Here is a 14491-nt window from a genome sequence, read left to right as displayed (position 1 = left end):
GGAGAGGGAGGTGGGAGAGGAGGGGGAGAGGAAGGTGGGGGAAGAGGGGGAGAAGGAGGCGGGGAAAGCATACCATGGTCCAGATGGCCTGGTGGGCGTGGTGAGTCTGGGAAATGCCCGGAGAAGGACAGGGACAGCTGTGTACCCCGTGTGCCTGACGAGTGGTCACAGGTTTGTCTCGGGCTGTGGGAGGCCCCAGCGACCTGACACGGTGAGTAGTGCAGAAGGATTCTTTAGGTAATATGTCTATCAAAGCACAGATCCCATTGGGTGAGTCTGCACAGAGCTCAGAACCTCAGACAACAGTGACCTTCCTGCGTACGGGCCCCAGAAGACAAGCACAGAGAATGTTCCAGAGGGAGGGAGGTCCCGGCCGGGGACACAGTGGTGCTTTCCCCTTGGACTCCAGTCCCTGGCCACTCCTGTCTTCTCAGTCTTCCTGAACATACTTGTTGCGACAACATGACAGCGCTGGACCACAGTGCCCTGCTCTCTGCCTCCGTGGCCCTTGTCACAGCGGTCCCCATCACGGGGACCCCAGACCTTGGCTGCCCCACCCCGGAGGGCTGTTATCAATGGCAAGCTCCCATATTCAGATTCAGAGGAGAGAAGGCGACAGGCAGCTGAGGAAGTGACTCTTACCCACCTGGGGTGTCCTTCCACAGTGTGACCAGTGACAGGCCTGGCCCACCCCACCTGGGCCCGCAGCCGCCCGGCTCCTGCTCTTGGTGTTGGTGGCATCAAGGGAAGAGATTTGGCAACTTTAGATATTTAGTGATGGTGACAACTTCTTGGCCCTCTATTATTGCTCTGCTTGGCTCATGAAGGATGTGAGCAGCTTACAAAATTGTGCTCCCTCCCTGACAGTGTGTGTGTGTGTGTGTGTGTGTGCACGCGTGCGTGCGCGCGCGTCAGTCCTGGGCCTTGAACTCTGGGCCTGAGCACTGTCCCTCAGCTCTTTAGCTCAAGGCTAGCGCTCTACCACTTAAGTCACTGTGCCACTTCTGGCTTTTTCTGAGTATTTTATTAGAGATCAGAGGCTCATAGCTTTTCCTGCCCAAGCTGGCTTTGAACAGCGATTTTCAGATCTCAGTCTGCTAAGTAGCTACGATTTTCAGGCCTGAGCCACCGGCACCTGTTTAAGGATGTTTAAGGATGACTTTCTGTACTGTGTCCCAAACATGCGGCCGTGGGTGGGGAACTTCCTGTATTGCAAAGGTGGCTCTGTGGTCAGTCTCCTAGCTTCAGTGCCAGCTGAAGAAAGGCTCTTGGTGTTCAGGACCTCCAGCCTCCAAATCAATCAACCCTAAGAATAACCACTGCCTGGGGGAGGTTGGGGAACCGCTGGGAGAAAAGAAAGGGGGAGCGCACGAATACTCCTTAGCGAGGACCCGCGCACGTTCTTTTCATGGTCTTGAAAAGGCGAGGTTAATAATAGCGCTGATTTCCGATGGATCTCTGCTTTTGAACGGAAGTTCCATTTTAGCTCTCCGAAAGGTCAGGAAACCTCTGCTTCCCATTATGTTTGTATTCAGGAAGAAAACAAGTGCAAATGGTCTCCTCTCCCATGCCCAGCGATCGAGAGTGTGCGATGTGGGCTGGGAAGGCCTACCCACCCCGTCCCAGCGCTCCTTGGCATAGATGACACCTTGTGTTTGCAGTGTGTGTCTGGCTCTTTGGGACGGGAAAGAGCTCAACATGGTTTTGACATTTTTAGACATTTGAGAAAACCCCATGAAGAAGATGTGATGTCACATTAAAATGATAGTGTGTCCGCGAATAAAAAGGTATGGGGACAGAGCCGTGCGCACTTTTTCCTCTTTTAACTTCCTGCCTGTGGCTGCTACCTTGCTATGTGGGTTGTGATGACAGAGACTGTCCATAGGATTTTGCCAAGCTCGGTGCTGGTGGCTCATGCCTGTAATCCTAGCTATCAACAACCTCCTCCTCCTCCTCTTTCTCCTCCTCTTTCTCCTCCTCCTTGTTCTCCTACTTCTCCTCCCCTTCCTCTTCTTCCTCCTCCTCCTCCTCTTCCCCACCACCATCATCATCCTCACCACCACCATCATCCTCATTTATCATCACCACTACCACCACCTGCTAAAAAAAGTTCTGCTACAATGTTTCACAGTGAAATATAAACCTGAACAAGATTGTGTTAGGCTAGTCAAAGCCTGTATATTTTCCTTTCCTTTTTTCTTTTTTTTGCCAGTCCTGGGGCTTGAACTCTGGGCCTGGGCGCTGTCCCTCAGCTCTTCAGCTCAAGGCTAGTGCTCTACCACTTGAGCCACAGCACTACTTCTGACTTTTTCTGTTTACGTGGTACCGAGGAATTGAACCCAGGGCTTCATGCACACTAGGCAAGCACTCTACCACGAAGCCACGTTCCCAGCCTGACTATATTATTTTTCTGATAGTGTTTTTTGACAGGAGTTCAGCATGGAAATCAATTCTCCCCGTCAATGTTAAACTTAAGTTTTCCTCCCCAAAGGGTCGTCAGTGGCTGCTTGGTTGAACTTTGAGTCACGCTTGGCGAACACACTGGGCCACTTTCGATGCAGTTGGCTGAGAGCTCTGCTGTGGTCATCTGATGACATGGCCCTGGGTGGAGCTGGTCACCAGGCGGCTCCCGGGAGGACCCATGCCAAAAGGTATGGGGAGAGCTTCCCCGCTGACTTCTCCAGGCCAGGTGAGCTGGGTGGAGCGGGCTGGTCACCAAAGGGGGTCAGTGCTCGGATGAGTTCAGACCTGGAGACCCTCGGGCAGCCCTTGCCCAGCCCTCCCCTCTGGAGTGACAGGAGAGGCAAGTGTGTTGGGGCTACAGGGAACTTCAAGACTCAATCTCAGCATTACCCCTTGCCTTTCACTTGCCCTTGGGCAGAGTTCCTGTGTTCCCAGCCCCTCACCTCAGAGCCAGCTTCCTCATTTAGTACATGGGGAGAGCAGCTGTCTTTACTGGTGTTTGGCGGATCAAAGGGAAGTCATACGCAGCTCCTAATAAGACAAAGGAGAGGGGCAGCGATGGGTCTCCGCTTTTGAGCAGAGGTTCCTTCTAAATTGAGGGGAAGATCCTTCTAAATGCTGAGTTTAACCTTCCATGGGGCTCCTGGTGCAGGATATTCATATCTGAGTGCGTGGAATCTTCCTTCCTTTCTTCATTCCTTCCTTCCTTCCTTCTTTCCTGCCCTCCCTCTCTCTCTCTCTTTCTTTCTCTCCACCAGTCCTGGGGGTTGAACTCAGGGCCTTGGCATTGTCCCTGAGCCTCTTTGTGTTCAAAGCTAGCTAGCACTCTACCACATGAGCCCCAGCTCCACAGTTGGCTTTTTCTGAGTAGTTCATTGGAGTAAGAGTCTCATGGACTTTCCTGTCTGTGCTGCCTTCAAAACAATGCTCAGAATTCAGCGTCCTGAGTGGCTAGGATGACAGGCATGAGCCACCAGTGTCCAGCTCAGTATTCTTTTATTGGAAACAGGGAACAATGAAATTGGCTGTCCAGAAAATCCTGTCTGTCCCTCAACCTTGTGAAAACAGGTCAGTACATTAGAGCAGAGCTACCCCTAAGGGAAAAATTATTTAGCTAATAGTTTAAAAAAATTATTTAGCTAATAGTTTAAAAAAAACGAGTTTTCAAAATAAGGGCATCAGAGGACCCCTCAACAGTTGAAAGGACTCTATGGATGAGGAACTGGTAACATAGAAGTGTTGTTCCCAGATTCAAACTATCAGTCCTGTTGCCACTGGCTTCAGAAGACCTGAGCACGGTCAAATTCACGTCCACCTCTGGCGGACATTGTTATGATGGATGCTGCTATTTATAGGACACGAAGTCCTTCTGACTGGCCCCAGCAATGCTCATTAATTCAGATCCCATCAATCTGGAATTCATGGGAAGGAGACAGGGCAGAGGCGGCCCGGCCCGGCTCACGCCCCACGCTGCGTTCACCATCGCGTGCACGGACACTCTTGGGTTTGTGTCAGTCACATTGAGGGTTCGGAGCACTTTCAGAGGGGTCATTTGTCATGCTGTCGGCACCAGCAGCAAGGTCCCTGGTGCCTGGCCTGGTGCCCTTCCTAGCGCAGCTTTGCTGCTTTCTACCCATGTAGTCCATGAGCTGAAAGAGGATGCTCTGATGTAATTCACACAGGTCTCCTGGGGGAGACCAATGTAGGAGTGGAAGAAACTGAGGCAGAGAGACATAAATCCAGCCAGTAAATGGGGCTACTGGGGCTTGGCAGGAGGGCATTGATGAGCCGAGCGGTAGGTGAGAGAGATTGCTTTGGAGAAAGAAGCTTGCTAGAAATTAAGGCAGTATGCAGGCTCCTATGTGGGGGAGGGGCTGAGAGGCGCTCACTGGACAGGAGGCAGCTCTGGCTGTTTGGGGTGTGTGTGTGTGTGTGTGTGTGTATGTTTTACGTGGTTTCCCGTGATCTTCTGGATGTTAGAAATTGTCAGGAAGAGGTTCCCTGACAACACTGTCAGCCTTATATAACTGAAAGCTCTAGGAAATAATTAAACTTTGCTTGTTTAAGGAATTAGAGACTCTGTATGGACATCTTTCTTGTAACTGGAATAGAGCTGTTTCTTTTCTTTTCTTTTTCTTTTTTGTCAGTTATGGGGCTTGTACTCTGGGCCTGGGCGCTGTCCCTCAGCTCTTCTGCTCAAGGTGAATGCTCTATCACTTGAGCCACAGCGCCACTTCTGGTTTTTTGGTAGAGTCTCATGGACTTTCCAGCCCGGGCTGACTTTGAACCGCGATCCTTAGATCTCAGCCTCCTGAGTAGCCAGGATGACAGGCGTGAGCCACCAGTGCCGTTTTCTTTAGTGCTGTTTTCTTTTTAAGAGCTAACTTGTAGGTGGTTGTTTGATTTTTCTTTTGGTTTTGAATCCTACATTGCATCTGTGTGTGTGTGTGTGTGTGAGACAGTCCTGGTGTTGGAACTCAGGGCCTCAGCTCTGTCCAGGAGCCTCTTGGTACTTAAGGCTAGCTAGTGTTCTACTACTTGAGCCACAGCTCTATTTTCAGCTTTTTTGAGTAGCTTATTGGAACTAAGAATCTCATGGACTTTCCTGCATGGGCTAGCTTTGAACCATGATCCTCAGATATCAGCCTCTTGAATAGCTAGGATTATAGAGTGAGAAACCGGTGCCTGGCCTCACATTGCCTTTTTTTGTTGTTGTTGGTCATGGGGCTTGAACCCTGGACCTGGGCGCTGTCCCTCAGCTCGCTAGCTCAAGGCTAGCGCTCTACCAGTTGAGCCATAGCACCACTTCTGGCCTTTTCTGCTTATGTGGTGCTGAGGAATCGAACCCAGGGCCTCATGCATGCAAGGCAAGTGCTCTACCACTGAGCCACTTCCTAGCCCCTCCACTGCCTTTTTTGTGTGTAACCTCTCTGATTCCTACTGAGTCTCAAAAAATTCTAGTCACCTCGCATGGCCCATTTGGAGAACAATGGACTTTTCTGGTACTTCTGTTTTAATAATGAGTCATTTTATAGAGTATTCTGACCGTTTTTTACAACCATAATACCTTCTAAACTATGGTACTCTAAATGCCTTCTGGATTGTGGGAAATGTGTAGTAGTAGTGTCAGGTGTTTGATCTCTTGCAATTTCCCTGAAGCTGTGGTGGGAGAGTTTAACTGTGCACCCAGCTGCAGATGGTTAGGACATTAGCAAACCAGAACACAGGGTCCCTACAAGCTGGGAGCAATTGACGTTAGATTTGACTCAGCTAGTTTCTTTACTGGGATAGGTGATATTAAGATGGACATTTTAGAAGGGAGCCTTGGGTTGGGAGTTTGCCTGCCTGCTTGCCTCCCTCCCTCCTTCCTTCTCTCCCTTTCTTCTCCCTTCCCCCTCCAACTTTCCCCCACTTTCTTTCCTTCTTTCATAGTATGTGAGTTTAAACCCAGGGCTTTATGCTTGCTAGGCTGGTACTCTAACATTTGAGCCACACCTCCAGCTCTGTGTTTTGCTGGTTATTGTTGAGATAGGACCTTACCATGGAGGGTGGCCTCTAACTCTGATTCTTCTGCTCTGCTCCCTCTGTAACCAGGATTGATGTTAGTCGATAGATCTTGAGCAAGGAGATAGTCTCCTTACAGAGACTTACAGGTAGATCTCACTGTGAAGATTTTTCACCCCAGTTTGTAGCTTTTCAGATCTTATCCACTAACTGCTTCCCAGTCTGGGTAATTTAGGTGATAGCTCTTAAAAGGAAAATGGTAAATCTGGTGATAGTAGCTTGCCACTAGAGGGATTAGCAGCCACGTATCAAAAGGGGAACATAAGATTTGAGCTCTGTAATCGCTGAATAATTATTACTAGACACAGCCCCAGAGCACGGCAGTGTTAGCTTCTACCAGCTCGTCCTCCACACGTGGCCGAATCAAAGCTCCCTATCAGAGCAGAGTGACAGTGTGATTACAGCAAGAAAAACGGTGCCTGGAAGTCAGGCGCAGGGCAGCGGCAGACTCTCCCCCGGGGCTCCTTAGTGCTCAATAACCAGAATGGTTAGAGGGTGCAGCTAATTTTAATATGTGGTCATTTAAAATTCATGTGAATCGATCACACTGGGAAAGCAAACAAGGGACTTTGAATTATTGGTGGGAAAGAAGAGGAGACAGTACATTAACTCCAGCAGTCTGCACATTAAATATGAGTTAACTTTTTCTGGGTACATTTTTCCTTCACAGAATATTCACTGAGTAACGAGCACTGGTGACTCCGAGCACTGAGCTGCAAGCACCAGCTACAGCCTTGACCCTCACTTTCCTGCTCTGCCTGAGGCCACGTGACCTGAGCCACATCACAGGTCCTTGGTCTTGGAATCTGTTTCCTTGTCCTCACGGAAGAGCTGCTTTCTGGGATGGGATTCATGTTTGTCTGTGAGCAATGCCACGCTAGCTAGGCTTGTCCAGGGTGAAGGGCAGCCTGCCTTTCCCCGTCTCTGGGGTTTCCTGGCCTCCCCCTGGTCACTCATGCACAGGACACTGAGTGGTCAGACTTGCTTCCTTGTCTGTACGTATTTTTCTCTTAGCATCTATGAGGGATTAACTCTAGAATCCCTCCAGACACCCCAGTCCTCAGGATCTCAAACTCCTTATATAAAATGGTATAGAATGTGTATATACACCTACACACTTTCACTCATGGATATGTAATCCTCTCTGGATTACTTATAATAGCTAGTGCAGTGTGTATGCTGGGTAGATTCTGGCGGGAACTCCATGGTTTAGGAAGTAAATGTCAAGAAAGTCTCCATGTCCAAGTGCAAGTATTTACGATCCTTCAAATCCACAAAGCCAAAAATCCACAGATACAGAAGCTCACCGCAGGGCGGCACCCACTAAGCATCAGGAAGCTGTCTCTTTTCTTCTACTTCCTCAGTTTTCAAATCAGTATGTAAGTCTTTCTGAATCTCTCTCTCTCTCTCACTTACTGGATGAGCCACAGAGCCACTTCCAGCTTTTTCTGTGATTAACTGGAGATAAAGAGTCTCACAGATTTTCCTGCTTGGTCTAGCTTTGAACCATGATCCGTAGATTTCTGTTTCCTGAGTAGTTAGGATTGATGATTGAGTCACCAGCGCCTGGCCAACAGAGCTTATTCATACAATTATGCAGACTGTAAATCCAAACAAACAAAAATGGATGACATTTATGAGGTAATTGGCAGCTTGAACACTGAATAGCTATTGGATCTTAAGAAATCACTGTTAATTATTTTAGCTGGCATAACTGAATCAGAGTACTTTATAAAAGGACTTATCTTTTGGAGACAGGTACTTAGACGTGTGCAGGTGGAATGCTGGGATGTGGGGGAAAGTTAGTAAGGTATGGACGACTTTGGTCCTGAAGTGACAGTTGTGAGGCGCGAATGGCAGGTGGTCAGGGGTTAATGGTTCTATCTGCTGTTTCCGTCTAAATTGTATACATCTCATAAGGAGTTAAGGGCACCCCAAAGGTTCCATGCCCCTGAGGCTCAGTGCTGGGGCCGGTCATAGCCACATCATCTCGGGGGGGGGGGGTGACAAATGGAGGCTGGCTGGGAAGGCTACAGCGAGGAGCAGGCTGGCAGCGTGCCCGGCGCTGGGCGGGTGCCATGCGCCCGAGGCCCACTTGCCCTCTATAAATACCCGTCTATATGCATGCTCTACTATTTTAACGTGCCTTCGCCACAGCTGCGGTGCACGTTTGTTTACATAGCTACGAAGCCTTCTGTAAACATCAACCAGCTCCAGATTGCCCATGTGTCGGGAGCACAAAGGGCCCCCTTTAAAAGTCTATTTGCAGAGGAGACGTGGCCAACTCCGCAGCGTCTGGGTGGCTGGTGTCAGAATTTTCCAGGGTTTGATTCGTTTTCAAAAATAGAATCACATGACTGGAAAGTTCTTGAGAGGTCACCTCGATTGTCCCTTTGACTTAGGCGGGACTAGGCTGATGCTATCCGGAGAACGTGGGTCTGTCCCGTGTGTGTGTGTGTGTGTGTGTGTGTGTGTGTGTGTGTGTGAGTCTGTCTGTCCTTCAGGGGACATCAAGGAGGTCTAGGCCCCTGTCCTCCTCCCTCCTAGGGGCTCATGTTCTACTGGAGGTGGTAGTCAGCCACACGGTGCAGGTGGGGTTGCCATATCACAAGCCCTGTATGTAATACGGCCATCTCTCTACTCTTCTAGTAAGCTCCCAGCAGATCCAAGACACAGGTGGGCAGACTTCTGTGAGGTCGTACAGGACTCCAGACAAAGCCTGTCCAGGTTGCTGTGGGCCCCGGGTGCCCATGACAGGGAGGTGTATTGAGTCAGGATGAGGGCTAATCCAGATGCCTGACCAGATGTTCAAGGTCAGTGTCTAGCCTGAGAGAAGCAATGTGTCGAGGGGGCCATTTACTTGGTTTTCATGGTTTCTGATTTCCAGCCCTGCACGGGCATGAATAATTAGATCCTTGTGAATTAGTTCTCATCATGCCTTTGCCCTGTATTTGTTTTTCTTGTGGCTTTGATACAGTAAACATTCTTTTCCTTCTCCCCAAGAGCCTGTTTAATGCCTGTAAATCCCATTTGTGGTTTTCATTCACAAAGAAATATCCCTCTGAAGCCTAAGGGATGAGTTATACCAAGGCATGGAATTGTACTGAACTGTTATTATAAGGAAAGGACAAGACATGTCCGGTTTCCAGATTCTTCCAGAACTTTCTAGAATAGCCCTCCTCCTCTACTTTTTCAGAAATTAGAATGCATCCTGTTTTTAAGTAAAATGAGGAATGATTTCCTTTTCTGAGGCACAGAGGTGAGCATTTTTATTCTTCCTGTTGGCAACTGCCCAGACTTAGAGGCAAGGATCACTGCGGATTACCAAGAAAACAATGTCTCTCCCGTTGGATAGTCTCACCGGTCATGAGCTTTCATCAGAGAGACATTTCTGCCCCAGGGAGAATTAAGACTCTGGAAATTAAATTTGCTTACTCCAAATTTTCCTCCCCCCCCGCCCCCCCCCCCCAGGCTGGGCGTTCTGTGAGGGAGTGCAAAGCTGGGGTCTTGCATGTGAAGTGGGGTCACCCCAGGAATCAGAGGCCAGAGACACAATGGTGGTGAGATCCGTCCACAGCTGTCCCTCTGGTCCTAACAGGAGCCTGGGAGTCTGAGGATTGCAATCACGAGTGGTCAGCTGATGCTGCCTGAGCTGCAACACTTCAGGATACCACGAGGGGGTGCCAGAGTCCCTGTGCTCACGAGGTGGGGAAAGCCACCGCATTCCCGGCTTCAAGAGAATTCCTTCCCCGCCCCCTCGCCCTGGCCCTCATCTCTCCCTCCTCCTCCCCTTCCCCTCCTTTCCTCTCACATCTCCCTTCTTATTCTCTTTCCCTCCTTCCTTGCCTCCTCTTCCCCTTTCCTCTCCATCCTTCTTACTTCTCTCCGTTCTTCTTCCTCCCTCTTCCTTTCTTCCCTGCTACTTTACATCACCGCTCCTTTCTCTTTTCTCTCTCTCTTTCTTTCTTTCTTCTCTTTCATCTTCAGCTCAAGGCTAGCACTCTACCACTTGAGCCACAGCATCACTTCCGGCTTTTTTCTTATGTGGTGCTGAGGAATCGAACCCAGGGCCTCGAGCAGGCAAGGCAAGCGCTCTACCACTGAGCCACCTTCCCAGCCCAGCATCTCGCTTCTTCTCTCTCCTTTCCTTCTTCTCTTTTCTCCTGGCTCCCAACCCCACCCATTGCCTGGGGAGAGCATAAAACAAAACAAAACAAAACAAACCCCGGGTGGAAGGTATAGAGCTATTGTTTAGTATTTCATCACAGTTACAGTTCAAAACACAGGGAAAGATCTTTAAATAAGAGGGGCGTGTGGGTTCGAGCCGGGAAGAGTTTTCTCATCGCACAGTCTTGACCTATTACTGCCTGATGCCAATTTCTGCGGCTCATTTTCCACAACTTAAGCACACAGTGCAGGGTAGGATAAATATATACTGACCCCTTATCCCTCTGTAAGCACTGCACAGAGGTGGATGAAGAACTGAGCCACTGCCTGTTTAGGGAACAGTAGGCCAGTCCCTGGTAATGAAGATTCTATTCAAGGATGTTATGTTAGAGGCCTACCGGTGGTTGGCGCTGCAGATGGGCTGCCGTGTGGAGGGCTGTTTAGATTCGGTCTGTGTTCTTAGTGCTCTGTGGAAGGACAGCACTGGATTCGCAAGCACCGTGCACAAGCTTTACTCATGTTTCGTGTTTTCAGTATTTGCTGCACTTGAAAAAAATGTATTGTAGCCAGGGGCCAGTGGCCCACGCTAGCTATTCATCCTAGGTACTCAGGAGGCTGAGGTCTGAGGACTGAAGTTCAAAGCTAGCCTGGGCAGGGAAGTCCATGAGACTCTTATTTCCAGTTAACCAGCAGAAAACCAGAAGTGGTGCTGTGGCTCAAGCGGTAGAGCGCTCACCTTGAGCTAAAGAGCTGAGGGACAGCGCCCAGGCACAGAGTTCAAGTCCTGTGACTGACAAAAGAAAAAAATTACAAAATTCTGGGACAGTGTGGCAGAGGACATGACCGCTTTCTTGCAGGGGCCTGGGGAATGGAAGTTGGATGTTCAGGGCAACTAGACTGCGTCTATTGTCAAGAGGTTGATGGAGAACCGTGCCTGCTCAGGGCTGAGTGGGCATATCCAGAAACAGTCAAACAACCCAGCAACTCAAGGTGAAGACTTAGAAACCCAGAAGGACAGGTCGTGTGTGAAGGGGGACACGCTGGGGCTCAAAGCAGTGAGTTCTGGATGAACTGGCATTTTACTTTACATTCTTCCTGGGAGCTACTGCTGTCAGCACTGGGGTTCAGGGCTCATGGCTCTATTGTGTGGGATGTTTACGGACAATTACAGGCAGGATGTTCTTGGCTCTTGGGAGGTGCAGCCTGTATGAAGATGCCAGAGGAGACTTCAGAGGAAACAGAGAGTGCTTTCTGTTTAGAGAACAGATCACCTCCACTCAAACGCAGCCATGATTAGTGCAAGTAGTAGAAAGATCAATAGGACTGCCATGAATGGATGGGTGGCTCTTCAAGTCCTTTGCTTTTATGCTGGTGTTTGTCGCTCAGTCCGCGGTACAATGTCTGCTAGGGTTTGCAGGTAGAGTGCAGAGAGACTGCTCTGGATACAAAAGGAAAACTAACTCTGGTGTCTAACAAATGCACCCTGAGAGGGGGGTGAAAATACATTTTTATTAAAACTGTTTTTCAGGCCCATTTCCCTCCCTACTTTGGAATGGCTTAATTTCTTCCCTTTGGTTTAGTAATAAATAATGTAAGCATTTCAATGAGCCACATTTTAAAGCTATTTTAAAAACATGTTAAGAGACAGATCGGATTTTAACTTAATATCTGGAAATTTAAAATATCCCAGCAGTAGTTTTTGTCATGCTTGTTAATATTTTCTAAAGGGCTTTAAAAATGGGAAGAGAGCCAGGTACTGGTGGCTCACACCTATAATTCTAGCTCCTTGAGAAGCTGAGATCTGAAGACTACAGTTCAAAGTCAGCCTGGGCAGGAAAGATCATGAGACGATCTGTCATTAACAACCCAAACAACCAGAAGTGGAGGTGTTGCTCAAGTGGTAGAGTGCCAGCTTTGAGTTGAAGAAGCTACAGGACAGGGCCCAAGCCCCAGTACTGTCATTAACACAAGCGTGTACACAGGTTCACACGCACACACGCACACACACTGTATTCTTAAGGAATATACTTGAACTTAATGGACACAGAAGCATCTAATTTCACGGAAGAAGTGACTGGTCAATGGTGAGCAAGGCTCAGTATGATATGGCCCAGTGGACGGAGCCCCCATCCCACAGATCACCCAGGGAGCAGTGGACTGAGCGAGCACCCATCCCACAGATCACCCAGGGAGCAGTGGACGGAGCCCCCATCCCACAGATCACCCAGGGAGCAGTGGACGGAGCACCCATCCCACAGATCACCCAGGGAGCAGCCGTCTTACCTGTGGCTTCCACCATTCCTTCTAGGATGACCACAATTTCCAGTTCCTCTTTAGGCAGCTGAGCTTTGGAGATCTCCCAGAAAGGACTCTGTTGGTTAATTTCGTGGCTAATGATCAGCGGTGACACCAGAAACAGCCGGTCGTCGCCTGTGTAGTAGCCCACGTTGATGTCCGTCTGGTTCAGGGGGATGAACTCCCCCTCTGAAGTCTGCTTGGACTTGATGAGCTTGGCCCGGATGGAGGCCTCCACGATGTGGGAGTTCCGGAGGTCTCCCACTCGGAACATCAGGCACAGCTTCCCGTCCCGCATGGAGATGACCGCGTGGGTGGAAAACACCAGCGTCTCTGCCCTCTTCTTGGGCTGAGATATTTTCACAAACATGCATCCCACCATGAACGCGTTCACGATGGAGCCCAGCACAGACTGGATTAAGAGGAGAATAATTCCCTCCGGGCACTTATCTGTGATCACCCGGTAGCCGTAGCCGATGGTGGTTTCCGTCTCGATGGAGAACAGAAAGGCGGAGACGAAGCCGTTGAGGTTGGTGACGCAGGGAGTCCACGCGGGGTCTTCTATGTGGTCCATGTCTCCACGGATGTAGGCAATGAGCCACCAGATCATGCCAAAGAACAGCCACGTCACCGTGTAAACCATGACGAAGATGAGCAGGTTGAACCTCCACTTGAGGTCCACCAGCGTGGTGAAGATGTCGGTCAGGTAGCGGTAGGTCTCCCGCACGTTGCCGTGGTGGACGTTGCATTTCCCGTCCTTCCTCACGTATCTTTGGATTTTCCTTTTGGTCCGGTCCCGGCTGATGTGTCTTGGGAGGTCGTCTCGGGCCTGCTTCGGCAGCTTTGGCTGGTGAATGGCCACTGGACTCTCCACGTCCTGGTCCATTGAGTCGCCCTCCAGGACGTTAGCTGGTGGTTCAAAGACAGACAGACAGAAAGAAAGAACTTAATGAAATGCTGTCTCTCTACAGATAACAGACCTGTGCGAGCCTCATAGTGAACGGCGTTAGTGTAGCTTGGGATGGGCCTCTGGCGTGGCCATTGGGCCTCTGTGTGCCGTGAGCTGGCTTGTCCGGGTCCTCTGCCAGCCGGCCCGCCAGGATGGAGCTTCTTACAGAGCCCTCATCTCCCTGCCAGGTGTCACTGTGCCTGCTGTAGGGGGTGGGGTGGGGTGTCTCTTCCTCCGTCTGAGACAGGGAGAGGCAGCCAGCTCTTTCAAGAAGTCAGCTTGGGATTCAGACAGGTGGGCTTCTACTGCTTAGCAAGTGTGGGCCCCCTGAAACTGAATCGTGAGTCCCAGAACCTGGACCGTGGGGTGAAGCTTCAGGTCTGATTGTGAATAATGTGAGGATGGAATCTTTATTTTCAACTTTTAATTTTTTTAATTCTTTTTTTCCTTTTGGTTGGTCATGGGGCCTGAACTCTGGGCCTGGGCACTGTCCCTCAGCTCTTCAGCTCAAGGCTAGCACTCTATCACTTGAGCCACAGCGCCACTTCCGGCTTTTTTCTTTTTTGCTTATGTGGTGCTGAGGAATCGAACCCAGGGCCTTGAGCATGCAAGGCAAGCGCTCTACCACTGAGCCACCTTCCCCACCCAATTTTTTTTTTTTTGTTGGTCGTGGGGCTTGAACTCTGGGCCTGGGCGCTGTCCCTCAGCTCTTCAGCTCAAGGCGAGCGCTCTACCACTTGAGTTACAGCGCCACTTCCGGTTTTCTGGTGGTTTATTGGAGATAGGAGTCTCACGGTCTCTCCTGCCCCGGCTGGCTTTGAACCGCGATCCTCAGATCTCAGCCTCCTGAGTAGCTAGGATTACAGGTGTGAGCCACCAGCGCCCAGCCCCGCCCAATTTTTAAAATTTTTACTTTATAAAAAAGTTATTTCCCTTCCCCTCCCCAAATCAGAAAAATGTATATACAAGATGGAGGGCACTGGAATCAAATACAGTGAAAACAGGGGTTATACCATGGGCGAGGAACATTCCAAAGAAACAAAAAAAATCACA

At 49.8% G+C, this 14491-nt stretch overlaps 1 protein-coding gene across 1 annotated transcript in view; it reads right to left on the bottom strand.

Annotated features, from left to right (window-relative positions):
• Positions 1-13392, bottom strand: part of Kcnj6 (potassium channel, inwardly rectifying subfamily J, member 6) — a 34525-nt gene extending 21133 nt beyond the window's left edge. The window contains exon 1 of the mRNA XM_013027480.1: positions 12478-13392. Within this exon, the coding sequence (XP_012882934.1) occupies positions 12478-13375 (898 nt within the window). The 5' untranslated portion in view covers positions 13376-13392. The remainder of the gene's footprint in view (positions 1-12477) is intronic.
• Positions 13393-14491: the final 1099 nt, after the last annotated feature.

The sequence above is a fragment of the Dipodomys ordii genome, unplaced genomic scaffold, assembly GCF_000151885.1.
Source record: "Dipodomys ordii isolate 6190 unplaced genomic scaffold, Dord_2.0 Scaffold104, whole genome shotgun sequence".
NCBI lineage: Eukaryota > Metazoa > Chordata > Mammalia > Rodentia > Heteromyidae > Dipodomys > Dipodomys ordii.
This window is presented reverse-complemented; position numbering and strand designations above follow the sequence as displayed.